Source organism: Nicotiana attenuata, unplaced genomic scaffold (genome assembly GCF_001879085.1).
Source record: "Nicotiana attenuata strain UT unplaced genomic scaffold, NIATTr2, whole genome shotgun sequence".
In the NCBI taxonomy this organism is placed as follows: domain Eukaryota; kingdom Viridiplantae; phylum Streptophyta; class Magnoliopsida; order Solanales; family Solanaceae; genus Nicotiana; species Nicotiana attenuata.
In genome coordinates this window covers 242,590-257,744 of record NW_017671681.1, presented here as the reverse complement: position 1 = coordinate 257,744, position 15,155 = coordinate 242,590, and the positions used below count along the sequence as shown (strand labels likewise).

The window sequence follows — 15,155 nt, the reverse complement described above, 5'->3', positions numbered from 1 at the left end:
AGAAGGAGTACCAAATTGATTTCATAAGGACCCCAGAACTTTTCTTCCATGTAGATGTAGGGTGAGCACATGAAAAATAAATACGTCTATTAAAGACTTATGTTATTGTTGAATTAATGACAAAGAATTTATGCGCTCTTCTTAGATTTATTACGACACGCTTGGGAGCATGATTTCTGACTTTCAGTAGATTTTCAAGCCAGCGCTAAGATCTCAATGTCTCAAGCTTTCACTAGCTAGTATTTACAATTCCATACGAAATTACGTGAAAATATTTATTGGGTCGATCACATCAGTGGCGAAGCCACATGGTCATTTGTCGAAAAATTATATTGTGTACATAGGTAAGATATTACGTTTTAAAGGTATATAACACATATTGAGCATCTTTTGTCGAAATTTTTTTAAAAATCTTTTAATATGAACACCCTTGGGAAAATTTCTAGCTTTGCCACTGCACCACATTATGGCCTTCCTGTCCACCAAAGTGAATTATGGATAAAATTTTTATGGATTCAACCTTTAAGACTGTTAGCATTGAACCTATTATATTTTTAAATTTACGAGTTTAGACCTACAATTTGTTGCAATTTAAATGAGTTTTAATACATAGATTGTCGAAAGTTCCTTGAGCCGAGAGGCTACCCAAAACAATCTCTATCTTCACAAGATAGGGATAAGGTTTACATATACATTATTCCCAGACCCCACTTCATAAGATTATATTGAATTTATTATTTTTATTGTTGAATTATCGAAAGTTATGGGTTCAGAGAAACCCGATTATCTCCGCCCATGCTCCTGCTATGAAACTTCACTCTCATTTCAAAAAGAGGAGTGCAAAAGAGAGCACTTTAATTTGCAGAAAAGCTCTGGCATTTACCTTTTTTTTTTTCCTAGCAGCTTTATACAGTGCAAGGGTGCACACGGCACACCACACCCAAGGGCTTCCCCATGCGCACAATATTTCAAGTAAACAACAACTACAACAACAACAACAACCCAGTAAAATTCAATAAGTGGGGTCTGGGGAGGGTAGTGTGTACGCAGACCTTACCCCTGCCCGAAGGTCTGCGTACACACTACCTGATTAGGCTAAAAAAAATCAGATAAAAAAGTTTCTTGGGAATGGGTGGTTGTGGAGGACAGGAGTGGAGCTTATTATTCAAATCAGTCATCAGACTAACTTTTTTTAGTCAAGTCTGTTAATATTTAAGGAGGGTCAAAGTATAGTGTACATAATCATAAGCAATATAATGATTTGAGTGTGTTTGAGCCTTGAGCTCAATTTAGTTGATATTCGTGCTAAGAAATATATTACAGAAGTGCATGTACTAATTCTTAATGGTAATTACCTGATGGCAAAGACCATATTCATTAAGCCAGACTGCAATAGAATAAGAAAAGAGCGTGAGAATAAAGGTAAAGACAATAGAAGAAACGAAATAATATTTGGTTAATCAAACGAATCTAGTTCCCTTATAAAATATTATAAAGTCCAAACAGCTTTTGAACACAGTGCCCAATTCAAAATACCTTTTGTGTCTTTTAACACTAATGACAGTTTCCATTATTCGATTAGTTAGTTACTATTGTATACTACTTCCATCTTCATTAGCTAAAAAACTAGGTTATCTAATCGGAGATCACACGAAGGAATGAAAATTATAAAAGAAATGGAATGCATAGTTTTTTTTTCTTCACTTTATTTTATTGCATACTTGTACGATAAATGGGATATCCCGTGCATGAGTACTGGTTCATTACTACTTCATTTAGCTCTTTCTCTTGCACACCCTTGTCCGATTGATCAATTGCTTGTCCTATATCGGTAACAATTTGTCATATACATACATTTTATAGGTTAACTTCGTCTCTATAAGCTTGCTCACATTATTGGTCCCAGTTTCAGTTGATGAGGAGGGTTGTCGTAGGTTGACAACCAGCGTAAAACTCGTCAATTCATGATAAATCTTCATAATACGATATCACCAGGGGCGAAGCCTCCGTTTTCTAAGGGTGGTCAACTGACCACCTTCCGTCCAAATATTACAAAAAATTACGTTGCGTATGTAAGTAAAATATTAAAGTTTGGATGTTTTAACAAATATTGAACACCCTTCGTAGATATTTTTTTTCTTTAAAGTTTGAACACCCTTGAAGGATTTTCTGGTTTCACTGCTATGATATAAGTTGAGCTTAAGTAAAGAAGTGAGTATTCATGTTTCTGACTCCACTTATTCATAATTGTGTAATTGTTAATTGTTACAATATATATAGTTGTATATAATATCATATTAACAACAAGTCTCTGCCTTGACTTTTTTGTTACTTTATACATAAGTTGGGGGCAGCGACAGCTCATATTCTAAATCAATGCCGACGAGAATTCACTGTTATTCTATATGAAAACTGTAACCCACTATATATATATATGTGATGTAGCAAGCAATTATTTTTTTCCTTTTCAGAGATTGATGTAGCTATACGTGGACGTAGGGTTATCAATGTTTTTTTTGTTTCCCACTCGGTGTTCGGTACCCGTATTAGAGCCCGATTATATCCGGATTCGCGCAGCGTAGGACCCCTCTCGGGGGATAAAAAGGGACAAAAGAAGAATAGTACTGAAAAAGACAAGTAGGTCGCAGAAAGAATATGTATATACAGAGTGAAATGGAGCTGATGACAAAAGAACTGCCTCACGAGAAACTCCAATTGTTGGAGTTAATTGCAGCTAATTCCCAAGTACCATGTGATATGTTTCTCCCCCCCCCCCCCCTCTCCCCCCCCCCCCAAAAAAAAAAAAAAAACCAACAAGTCATGCCATTTGATCCACACATCTTTAAGGCTAGATTATTTAAAAATCTAAAATACTTTATGACAACTTATAATTTGAATAAGAAAATAATGCGACGAAAAGGATGGGATGAACATTTGTAATGAATCATAAACTAGTCTACCTTCTAAGAAAATGATCTCCTAGTTCGGCCCTTTTTTTTTAGCTTATTACACTAGGTCATCAATCTGGTTTTTAAGACACTATTTAAGCTACAATTTAAGGAATTCATAAGAAAAATCATTGTAGGTCTTACCCTGTCTTTAACTGGAAATTGAATCAAAAATTAAAACTTGCCAACAACTCGATGTTTGCTTACAAACGTCATTGGTTATATCTTTATACAGGGATAATCACAAGCTATTGAGACCACAGAACGGTAACATGCAATTAAATCTAAAAAAGAATGATGATGAATTGACGTTTAACAGGAGTATATGAATGAAATTGGCCAAGCTTTTTTTTGCCAAAGTGTTTTTAACTTTATTTGTCAATTTTTATTTTTTAAAGTTAAAGTGTTTGGCCAAGTTTGAGAAGGTAAAAGAATTGTTTTTGAGTAGAAGCAGAAGCAATTTTGGAGAAGCAAAAAAAAAAAAAAAAAAAAAAGAAGTTTCTCCCCAAAGTCATTTTTTTGAAAAAAAATACATTTAGAAGCATTTTTTAAAAGCATGGTCAAATACAAGTTTTTTTTTAAAATTAATTAGCTAAACACAAATTGTTTATCACCAAAAGTACTTTTTTGAAAAGCACTTTTTAAAATAAGGTAATTTTAAAAGTTTAGCCAAACATGCTATAAGTTTTGATCAACTGAGCTTTTCTACTATAAATAAAATTAGATGTTTATCCGTAAAATGGTATGGTTGAATTTATACGTGGTTTCTAGTCAAGTGAATTAATTCGATCCTGAAATAATAAAATAATTGAAGAAATATGCAATACTTAGCCTTGAAATGATGATAAAATAGCGGAAACAATGATTCCGAGAGCAAGGTTTCAGGACACAACAGCGATGAAATCAAAGAATAAGAAGGTAAAAATATATAGAGCTTTGGATTGATTATAGCATAAGTTTGCCAGAAAATTCATGTCCTTACAATGATAATAGCGCTCACTATTTATAGCTGCACCTAGGGAACAAGATTCTATAGGATCGTGCCCTTCTTTACTACTATCAATTATGAGGGTCATTGACGAATGTGCAACGGTGAATATAAATGACAAATTCTCTGTAACGGGCAGTGCATTATGCTGTGGAATATTTTCCATTGTATGCTACCCGGCGGAGGGTGTTTATTGCATCTTCACGAGTGTCATTCTTTCCGGTGACAAGCGGAACTGTTGCCTTCGGTGCTACCTATCCTCTGCTTTTGGCTCCACGTGTCACTCTGTTATGCGACCATTTGGCATAGCATATTTTATCCTATATACTGACATCTTATATTTTGTTTAAATTTTATACGTTGATGATGTACATCATATTTTCGTGCCTAACCTACATCCAATTAAACTGGATAAATATATATATATATAAAAAATCTTGGCACTTTATACAATTTGAATCTTTTTTCTTTATGTCAAAGTAAGCTGACAACTTCCTAGCCGGACCACTTTCCAACTACAAAGATTTTCGTTAGGACTTCAAGATGTACGTAGTACTCTCTCCATTTCGTTTTATGCTATTTGATAGGATGCAAGTTTAAAATATTTATTAAATTTATATATTAATAAATTAATGTTGCTGATTATTTTATTGCATGTCATCTATTTTATGGTTTTTAGGATACTGTCATTATTTCTATGGTTATGCTGACGATACTGAGGGCGTACGCAGGAATTTTTGTAAGCGGTGTCGAAATTTATAAAAAAAAAACTAGAAAATAACTTTGATTATCATACTTTTAGACAAGAAATAGCCTTAGTCAATTGATTTTGTTGAGTTTTAAGTTATAAAAGGTCCTGAGTTCAATTCTACTTCATCAAAATTTTAACCACAAAGACTCTCTCAAATATTTGCCGAAGAAAAATGTGCTAGTTGATCAAACACATAACCAACACACCAAGATACAATTTATATTAATGGGTGCCATTTTTTCCTACTTATCCGTTTTCGTACAGTATTAATACATATATTTAGTAAAATTTTCTGACGAAGCGGTGTCGCGTGACACCGCTTCGGTAAGCGTGCATCCGCCCCTACTGATGTATTGTCTTTTCTTGTTTTATTTCCATCTTCCTGAGCCGAGGGTCTATCGGAAACAACCTCTCTGACCTATCTGGATAGGGGTAAGGTCTACGTACACACTACCCTCCCCAGACGGCACTTTGTGGAATTTTACTGATCGTCGTTGTTATTGTTGTATAATAATAAATTAATGATAGTGAATGCAAATATTAAAATAGTGATCGAAAAAAAAGAAAATTTACATCAAAGTTAAAGTATGAATAATTTAATGAATTCTTAAAACTCTTAAATACTGAATAAGTTGTATAAAGATAAAGTAATGTTTAGAACCTATCTGAGCACCAATAAATAAATAGAAATTGATAAATGCTCTCTTCTTTTTTTTTTTTTTTGGTTGAAAAGATAAATATATTATAGATACTTAAACACGTACATAAGAGTTTATAGGATGCATGCATTGCATGAGTTGAGGAGAACTAGAACTAGCTACTATGTCCTCCTTATGGAAACGATGAGCATACACAGAACTTGGATTAGCTACTACATCACTACTACTACTAGATACAATACTATTTATGCAACTACTATTAACTAACATATTGCTTGATTTGAGTAGTCTTCTTCTAAGCATTCCTTCCTGATCTTGCTGGTAAAAAGGTGTAACAAAATGTGGAGGACTTCCAAAAAGTACACAACTAGCCTCCGCATGCACTGCTCCATATTTAGCTAGACAGTCTGCAACATAGTTTTGTTTTCTGTAGATACTTTGTATTTTTTGATTATCCAGCTGTAGGAGTAATAACCTGCAATTATTGATTAAATTAGTATATTGTATAATAGGTGTAATAATCATACCAAGTTTGCAGTTGCATATGTTTCGATGATCAGTGGAGTGAGTTGGTGCTGAATAGCTATTTTTAGCCCCATGATAAGTGCCAACAATTCTGTCTGAACACTGGAGCCATGTTGTGCTCTCCCTGCAAAACCTATAATCCATTTGCACTGTTGATTGCGAAATAACCCACCAATACCACATTTATTTTGAGTAGTAAATGTTGAACCGTCAATGTTTAACTTAAAAAACCATCCATCTGGTGGATGCCATTTTATATAGAGAGACAATAATGAAGTATGTCTTTTTGTATGATTTGTGAGATAGTAAAATTCAGCAGCCTGTTTGTATACTAGAGAAGTACTGGAGTGAAGATGTTGATGATCAAAGTAGTTTTTATTTTTTATAGACCATAACTGCCACAAAGCAAACGGCAAGATTATGGAAAATGGAATGTGGTTAACTGATGGCAAATGTTGCTTATGTATAAAATTGTGCCACCAAGAAATATGATTAGCAGGTGTTGGACTAATTATATGTGTAGTAGTTATACTAAGAGCAGCCCAAAGTGCAGTAGCATTATGACATTCAAGGAAAATATGATTTATAGTCTCAGGGATCAAATGACATTGTGAACACAAGGAGGAATTTATAATTTGTAACTTATGTAAATATGCAGCTGTAGGAAGTCTTTCATGGCATATTAACCATAAAAAGAAAGAAAGCTTGGGTGGTATGTTAAGTTTCCAAATCCATTTATAGTTCATGAACTCATTTGTTATTGATTGATTGAGTTCATTTACGAGAGTATGATACATAGATTTAACAGAGAATAGCCCATTCGGTGTAATTGCCCAATAAATTTGGTCATAAATGATGGGCACCATTGACATATAGATATCAGTGATTGTAAGTTCAAAGAAGGAGGTATTACAAATAACAAATTATGTAGGTGCCACTTGTGGTTAAAATAGTAATCAGACTCAAAAGCTTACTAAGTTCCATCATTGCTCAGTATCTTAAGTATGTTGTCCTGTCTGTTGCCTAAGATTTAAAAGTTGTAGTCCTTGTAATCATGATTACCTTGGTGCAAAATCTATAATTATGAGATCAACTCACCATTACTGCTTTTGGAGTAAATATTATTATAATTATACGACATAAAACAAAAAGGTCTAAATTAATGGCCAATGGGCCTTTCTCGTACTATGTGGTGTGCTATTTAGTTTACTCAGATGTTTTTTGTTAGCCTACTTTAATGCTTAGGGGTCCTTTAAACACCAATTAGGTTAGAATTAGTTATTCTGATATTATTTTTTATCGATTGTTTGGTATTTTTTTCATTCCACTTTTGATTGTTTGGTCTTTTTTTTTTGTGGTCTACAATATTTGATTTTTGCAAATATCAAGAAGGAATTAACTTGTTCTTTCCAAAATTGCCCTTGGAGTTAAGAGCTTAGGAGTAGTTTATTATCATATTTTCAATGAACAACTTAAGGTTAATATGGTCAATTTCATTATTTATTAATGCTAAAGATGAATTTCTTACTATGTGTGAAAAGAGCAAAAAATTCACTTAAAGTGGGACCAGAGTGAGTATGTTGTATTAATTTCGGGATTGTCAATTTTACCGCTTTATCCTTAGATAAATTATCCTTTGATTATTATTTCTCCATCTGGCAGGTATAAATTATCAAAGTACTATTTTTAATCACGGAATAACCTATCTCAGGATTAATAATCAAACAAGGTATGAAAATTAACGGAGTATTGCATGTCATATAACACGTCTTGAATATATGTAAACTCAAATATCAACTCAATCTATTCAAATAAAACAATTTTGGATAAATATATGTATCAATTAAAAAGTGGTAGACATTTAAACGAATATTAGTTACTGTTTCATATCTTTCGATTGAAGGAAGTAGCTACATTTCACGTTCAGAGATAAATGCTAGACGTAACTTTTTAATAATACTTAAAATGCAGTAACTAAGATTATTCAGTGGCAGAGACTTGAGTAATCCGAGTTAATTTCATATTTTTTATTTAATTAAATAGCTTTATTTGCATAAATATGCCACGTAGTCTGGTGTATACACGTAAGCTTTAGTCCTAACTCCTAAAATAATGCTAAAAATTAAACTAGCATTTGACCTTTGTATGCACTTCTAGATTCTTGCAACAAATCGATCTTTCCCCAATATGACATTAAACTTAAACAAAAAATTAATATTGCTCCAGCCATTTTAGAATTAGTATTTATCCGTCCTTGTTGAAGGTATAAGTCGGATTAATACTGACGTTGAAAGTATTAATTTTATTATATGTACTAACAGAATTTTCATTAAAGATCTTGCCATCAATGAAGCATTCCAAGTTGCAGCGATGATTGAGAAGTTGAAACGCGAGGAGAAGGGCAAAACATTATCTTTCGTTGTAAATTTTTTCTACATAAAACATTAACATAAAGAGTGAACCCTATTTCCCCTAATAATTAATATCTTTGAACTAGAGAGATATAATGTAATGCTAGCAACTGGCTTAGCATATCTTGTCACATTCAAGACAGGCAACATGCTATGATTCTTGGCATGTCCAAGAATTATTTGAAAATCATGACAAAACTAGAACAAACAAATATATATTAGATATAGTTCTCTATTTTTTATTTTATTTATATTATAAGGCACATTATAATCATCATTATTCTAGATCTAAAGCCTCAAGAGGATATATCAAACAAACATGCTTTATCCAATCCCCATGCCCCACCATAGCCTTATAGCACAACACATCTACAACAACGACAACAATAAGTGGCGGTGCTAGAATTTTTATTAAGAGGAGTCAAAATATAAAGAAACAAACTCATCAAGAAGTCAAGGGGTGTCATTATATAGTATATATACATATTTTCAAAAAAAAATACCGAGCTAAAACTGTGTAATATTCAGATGAAGGGGTGTCGCCCTTGGTGCATGTGGCTCAGCCACTGAAAGCAATACCAGATTTTAGCCTTATCTCGTGGAGGTAAAGAACTATTTCCGATAAATGCTCGACTCAAAAAGAAGATTTCTCGACATATTTGAAAAGAAGAAACAATTGTAAAAAAGTCATGCTGAAATTCAACACCACATCTATTTTTTCATAAAATGGTGGTGTTCAATCTATTTGCGTGTATTTTAATTATTATATCGTCTAATTTTATCCATCAAAATTTAAGCAAATAATTAAAAATAGAGCATTTTTGTTTAGTCTCAGATTTGAATATTGATTTTTAAATTTTTTATCCAAATCCTTAAGCCACGTTAGTATGCTCTCACCATCTTAAAGCAAAAAGTAAATAACCAAACCATAATCAATGGCGTCTCAATAAAGCCACCCAACTCCCATTTTTTTCTACTCTTTCTCTATACAAATTGCCAAAGCACTCAATTTCTCTTTTCCCTCACTCTCAAAGCAATGTCTTTCCCTGTTTTCTTCTTCTTTACTTTACTTTTCTTGAACAATCTACCCAAATTACCCGCTCTTCCGGTTTTACCCGAACCCGACCCGGCTGAGGTACATTCTCAAACATTCTTACCTTCTCCTTCACCTCCGGCCACAATTCCCGCTTTCCCGGAGCAGTCCAACGTCGCCGGTTGCCCTTTAGATCTCCCTGATGAACTCTACCACAACATTAAGTCATCCTGTGGGTCCAGAAGTAATTCGGGTCAAGTACACCGGACCCGTTGTTGCCCCGTTCTAGCCGCGTGGCTCTACTCGGCTTACTCTGAAACCGCATTACACAGAGCCGTTACGAAACTCCCGCAGTCGACGTCCGTTGATATGCCGGTGCTTCCAGATGACTCGGAGACGTGTGTAGACTCACTTGAAAAGGCTTTGGGAAACAGAGGCATTGAATTGGTGAAGCCAAATCAGACTTGTGATGTAGTTTATTGTTACTGTGGGATTAGGCTGCATCCGCTTAGCTGCCCAGAAGCATTTTCTGTGAATTCACAAGGGAGATTGGTGGGTGATAAAAGCGTGAAGAAATTGGAAAGAGATTGTTTGAGCAGTAATGGGTATTCTGGTCTTGCTGGTTGCTCCAAGTGTTTGCACACTCTTTATCTGGTACGTTAACGCCTTCTTCTTCTGAATGAGTAATATAAAAGCCGCAGCCTTGATACAGTTATTTATGTTTGGCATAATGTGGGTCTGAAATATAGAGTGAAAATGTAGAGAATTTGATATGGGGTGTGAGATATTGGGAAAGTTGGCTACTTTGCTTTTTTAAAATTAAGTTTACATGCGGGAAAACGGTGAATTACAGTCTATAGATAAAGAAAGAAGAGAAAGTATGAGCTTCATGAAGATAACACATTGCATTTGCATCTATAAATTACTACTACAACAACAACATACTAAGTATTATCTCACACCGTGAGGTCAAGGGAGGGTAATGTGTACGCAAGCCTTACCCCTACCTTGTTGTGAGGATAGAGAGGCTGTTTCCAATAGACTCTCGGCTCAGGAAAATATAAGCACCACATTAATGATTAACGTAAATATAGACGAGAAGGGACAATACGAAAAAGTCATATAAAAGCAGAATAAAAACAGCAAGACAGTAAGGCGATCAACAATGAAAGAAAATAACGGTTAGTCATAAAAACCTACTACCAACAGAAAGCGAGACTGCGTGCCAATACTACTGTTATAAACACTCTAGACTACCTACTCTACTACCCTAATCCTCGAACTCCATACATTTCTATCAAGGGTCATGTCCTCGGTTTGGCATACCTCTCCATAGCCCTCCAAATAACACCTCTTTTTGGTTTAACTAATCATCTTCTCTTGTTCCCAATTACTCTTTTCTTCAGACCTGCATATACTAGAAAGATTGATCTGTAAAATAGTCTTATATCAAGAAGAGCAGCTGTCATAGGTTTCATATTTATTTCAGCGTTGATACAACTTTTAAACTGAGTTCGCTCATTCATTGAAGTGTCTACACTCTACACTAAGCTTAAATGAAGGTAATCACATTATTAGAGGGCTCAGAATCAATGCATTATCAGTAATAAAACATCACCACTTGTTTGTGTAGGGTAGTAAAATTAAACTAGAGTACGTAAATAAAGCATTGATCTCATAAAGCAAGGAAAGATATATACTACTATGTCGTGGTTGTTCAGATGGCAACTCCTCTGATATTTGATATGCTTGTGTGTGGTTTTCTTCCTCTAAATTGCTTCCTTAGTTCCTTATATGAGAAAAAAGCAAAACACAAAAGAGGAGTCAGAATTACAAGAGCTGATTGGAATTCCAGGAGCCTCCTAAGGACCTTTTAGTTTATTAGAAAAAGCAATAAGAATATTCCTTAATTACAACTTGAGCTGATATTTAGCTGGATCCTCTCATCAGGGTGTCCGTTTTCAGCTTTAGTTCCCGTATTTTGAGCAGTTTTATCTCAAATTACTTTTATAATTGGTTCTTGTTAATTTCTTTAGCCCTGATTGATCACAATTTCTGTCATAACATTCTGCTTGCATTTCACTAGCAAGAATCCATCTGTTTGTTAGCTAAAAGAATTTTGTACTTGGGAATCATGTGAAAGTATGAGTTTGTCAATGACTAAGCATGTGATATAAGGTGGTACTAACTAGTTTTAGATTTACAAATAGAAGGTTATTTTTTATTCTCTAATGCATTGAACGACAATGCAGCTTAGTGAGGGCAGAGTCGAAAACAGGAGCAGGTCAGAGGATAGGACTAGGAAAATGCACAGCAGGGATTGCCAATTGATGGGTCTAACTTGGCTTCTCAACAAAAACAGATCAGGTTATATTCATACAGTTTCTGCTGTTTTGAGGGCTCTAATGTTAAGCAAAGGCAGTTCTGATCCCCAATCGTGCACGCTTAACAGCGATGGCATGCCATTTGCAGTCGACTCCTCAGAGATCAATGATCAGTCTTCTGCAGTTGTTATTCAGGGATCACTTTATCCTTATGTCCTACCTTTTCTTTTAGTATACATAAGCTCCATTGCATTGCTCTCCAGATACTAGTTAATCTCCAGCACTTGATCCTTGTACTAAAACATGTAGTCCTTGTTCAAATGTCACGTAGGGTAAATTCATTCCTCTGTATTTGTTGATTTAGGTTAGTGAAAATTGTAATTTTGTTGTGTGTGTAACGACTGTTCAGCAAATGAATGAAGCTGTGGCTATTCCTTGATAGTGCTACTGTGAAATTGAAATACCAGAAGTTGCTAGCTTAGCCAAAGGACTTTGCAATAACGATGATAAGGATTGAACTAATGAGAAGGTTTAGTTGCAGGAAAATGATCGTAAGAGACGAATTCTTAACTTCTTTCTACACATAGACTCCATAGGTTAATATATTTGTAGAAGTTACTACTTACTTGTAGAAGTAAATATTTGCAGAAGTTAAGTTAAAATAAGATTTAAAAATCTAACCTTGAGCTAGGGCGCTTGAGAAAACCATGACGAAGGAACTCGGCAAAATGACCCCGAGAACCATGACGAAGGAACTCGCCAAAATGACCCGTAACTTCGGGAGAAGCGGGTGCTCTCCTATCTTTTGATTAGGAAAGCGTTCATTCCTGCAATTGAATAGTATAAAATAGCTAAATAGTAACTTTTGTTGATCACATGAAAAAGAAAATAATGCGATACAATTTACCCTAAATCATTGGCGTTCCAACTAGGGTGTGTTTGGTATAAAGGACGGAAAATGTTTTCCAATTTTTCTATGTTTGGTAAGCTTAAATGTTTTGAAAAATATTTTCCTTCAATTGGAGGAAAATGTTTTCCTTATTAAGAGAAGAGGAAAACATTTTCCAAAACTCTTTCTCAATCTTCCCCACCTTATTCCCCCACTCCCACACCCACCCACCCAACCCCACCTCACCCCTCTCTCCAAAAAGACTTTTCTTTTTCAAATTTCAATTTTTTTTGTCACCACCCACCCTGCTACCCCGGCAACGGCGTCAAAAACTTGTTGCGACCAAAAACACCCACGCAAGTGCACATGATCGTCAAGTAATAGAGTAGTGAGTAGAGTATCGTTCCCTCGAAGACTTGTGATCAACTATTGACTGATTCAAACCCAATTACTTTACTTATTCAAGAGATGCGTCACGGAATAAAGATGTACTTATTTTACTACCTAAATTATCAAGAAATAATATAACTAAAGCAATTTACCAAACGAATAGCAGTTTCGAATAACACACAGTAGGAGAGGATATTCCAGGGTCACGGGCTAGTTAACAATCTTGTTGTGTCCTTAGCTTAAGATGACTAATCGATTTTCTGGGTTATTGATTGACAAGGTTTATATTACTCGTAAGAATCTGTCGACTTCTTACTTGCCTGCTCAAATTAACTCAATGCCTATATTTCTATGGAATTAAGATTAACAAGAACGCATTTACAATTCCTGCATTTTAACCAAGCAAGGCAAGTGGGTATATGTCTATCCCAATTGCGAATTCGTTCCCCGAGGCCCGGGTTCAAGAACCTGCTCTATTTAATTCTATATGCAACCTAGAATTCGCACTTTCGAGTTCAACTCTAGATTCGTAGATAGTGTTTCACTGTTAGCTACTCAGCAAAGCAGTTAATAACAGAATTAAATAAACAACCCAAGATGATAAACCAACTTTGTCAAATTAAACCTCAAACAACAATATTCATGTTTTACCCATGACCCTAGAACAATGGGTTTTAGCCACTCATACTATTGTTCATCACAATTAGATTCAATTTCATCATAATTAGCAAAAACGAAGAGAAGAAAAGAAAAACTTGATGATCCAATTTCCTCCTTGCCTCTTGCCTCTCTATGTCTTGCTTTAGCCTATGAAAACCTTGATAAACTCCCTTGGGTGAGCTTGACCTTATATAGGTTAAGTGAATTTTTCTCCAGATTTTCACTTTTGCCCCCAATGAACCATCGCCGGATTTTGGACTAGCGCGGCCGCGCATTTGTGCGCGTATCTGGCCGCGCTAGTTTGCTGAGTTTCTGTCTTGGACGCGCTAGTTTTAGCGCGGGCGCGCATATGGGCGCGCTAGCCCAGTTGTGCAGTGGCCTTGATTTTTGCCTTGTCTTCAACCATACTCAGCTCCGAGGGGTCTTTGTTGCTCCAAAATGGTTCCAAATCACATTTTCTTGCATAATATAAGCTCCTTAACCTGAAATATATACAATTCACAATTATAGCCCATATTTCATCAATTAATGATAATATGACCTTGGAATATAATCAAGCGGAAGCATAAATAATAGCTAAATCATCTAGATTCCGCCTATTTTCACAAGCACACCCTATATGTACGACAATGTTCTAATATATCTTTTAAAAGAAAAGGGAAGTCTTGGATAATATATTTTTGACCTAGTAGAATGAAAGCCAAAATATAACCAAGATTACGTACACTAAATTTACTGTAAGTCTTTTGTTTTAAGGGTAATACAATCCAATTATTTTATGATTTAGACTACTTAATAAAGATCTCAATATAATTTCTGGCTTTCCATTTTCAGCTACTTATATGCCCGCAACCTAAAAGTTCAAATCTATCCTTAATATTCAAATGAATCTGTGCTTCAATACTTAAGCAACTTGACTTACTATGCTTCAAAGTTCTGTAACAATTTTCACCGAATCCAAACATGCCACTAAAGGGAAGACTAAAACAGTAAACGTAGTCGTTCAAATTCAATTTTGGCACTGAAATTTTATAATTTTGCACTTAAAAGTTAAAGATGACATAAGTACGTATCTTATCGATTTCACAAAGATTTTACGGAGAAAATAAGGACTGTTATACTATCAAACAATATACCTAATAAACGTTTCTCCCATTTTCACAAATCTTAACTGCGTAAACCTAGCCTTTCATGTGTGTCGTACAGCACTAGTTAATTATGGAAAGAATTTTTTATGTGGATGTTTAATTGATTTTGGAATCAATATAGGTTTAGCTAACATATATGACACAATTGAAGAAAAATATCCATATACTTGACACTACTAGTTGAACCAACTACTTTTCTAGGAGAATCTTGACCTTATCGGATATTTATTTGTTGGTAAAAAAATAGAAATTTTAAATAATAATAATAGAATTTATATGTATTCAGTTTATTTCTCAATTTTATTTGTATCCGGTATGATGATGACACAAGTTGAGCTTAAATGAATAAACTGTTTACCTCAAAAACGGATAACAATTGAATTTATACTGTGATTTTAAGGATACGTGATTTACTTAGTACAAACTAAG

At 34.6% G+C, this 15,155-nt stretch overlaps 1 protein-coding gene across 1 annotated transcript; it reads left to right on the top strand.

Moving 5' to 3' along the window:
* Window positions 1-9,189: 9,189 nt before the first annotated feature.
* Window positions 9,190-12,080, top strand: LOC109209674 (uncharacterized GPI-anchored protein At4g28100-like). The gene is made up of 2 exons (XM_019372986.1): window positions 9,190-9,969; window positions 11,568-12,080. The coding sequence occupies exons 1-2, from the start codon at window positions 9,319-9,321 to the stop codon at window positions 11,907-11,909; spliced, it is 993 nt and encodes a 330-aa protein (XP_019228531.1). The 5' UTR covers window positions 9,190-9,318; the 3' UTR covers window positions 11,910-12,080.
* The last annotated feature ends 3,075 nt before the right edge of the window (window positions 12,081-15,155 follow it).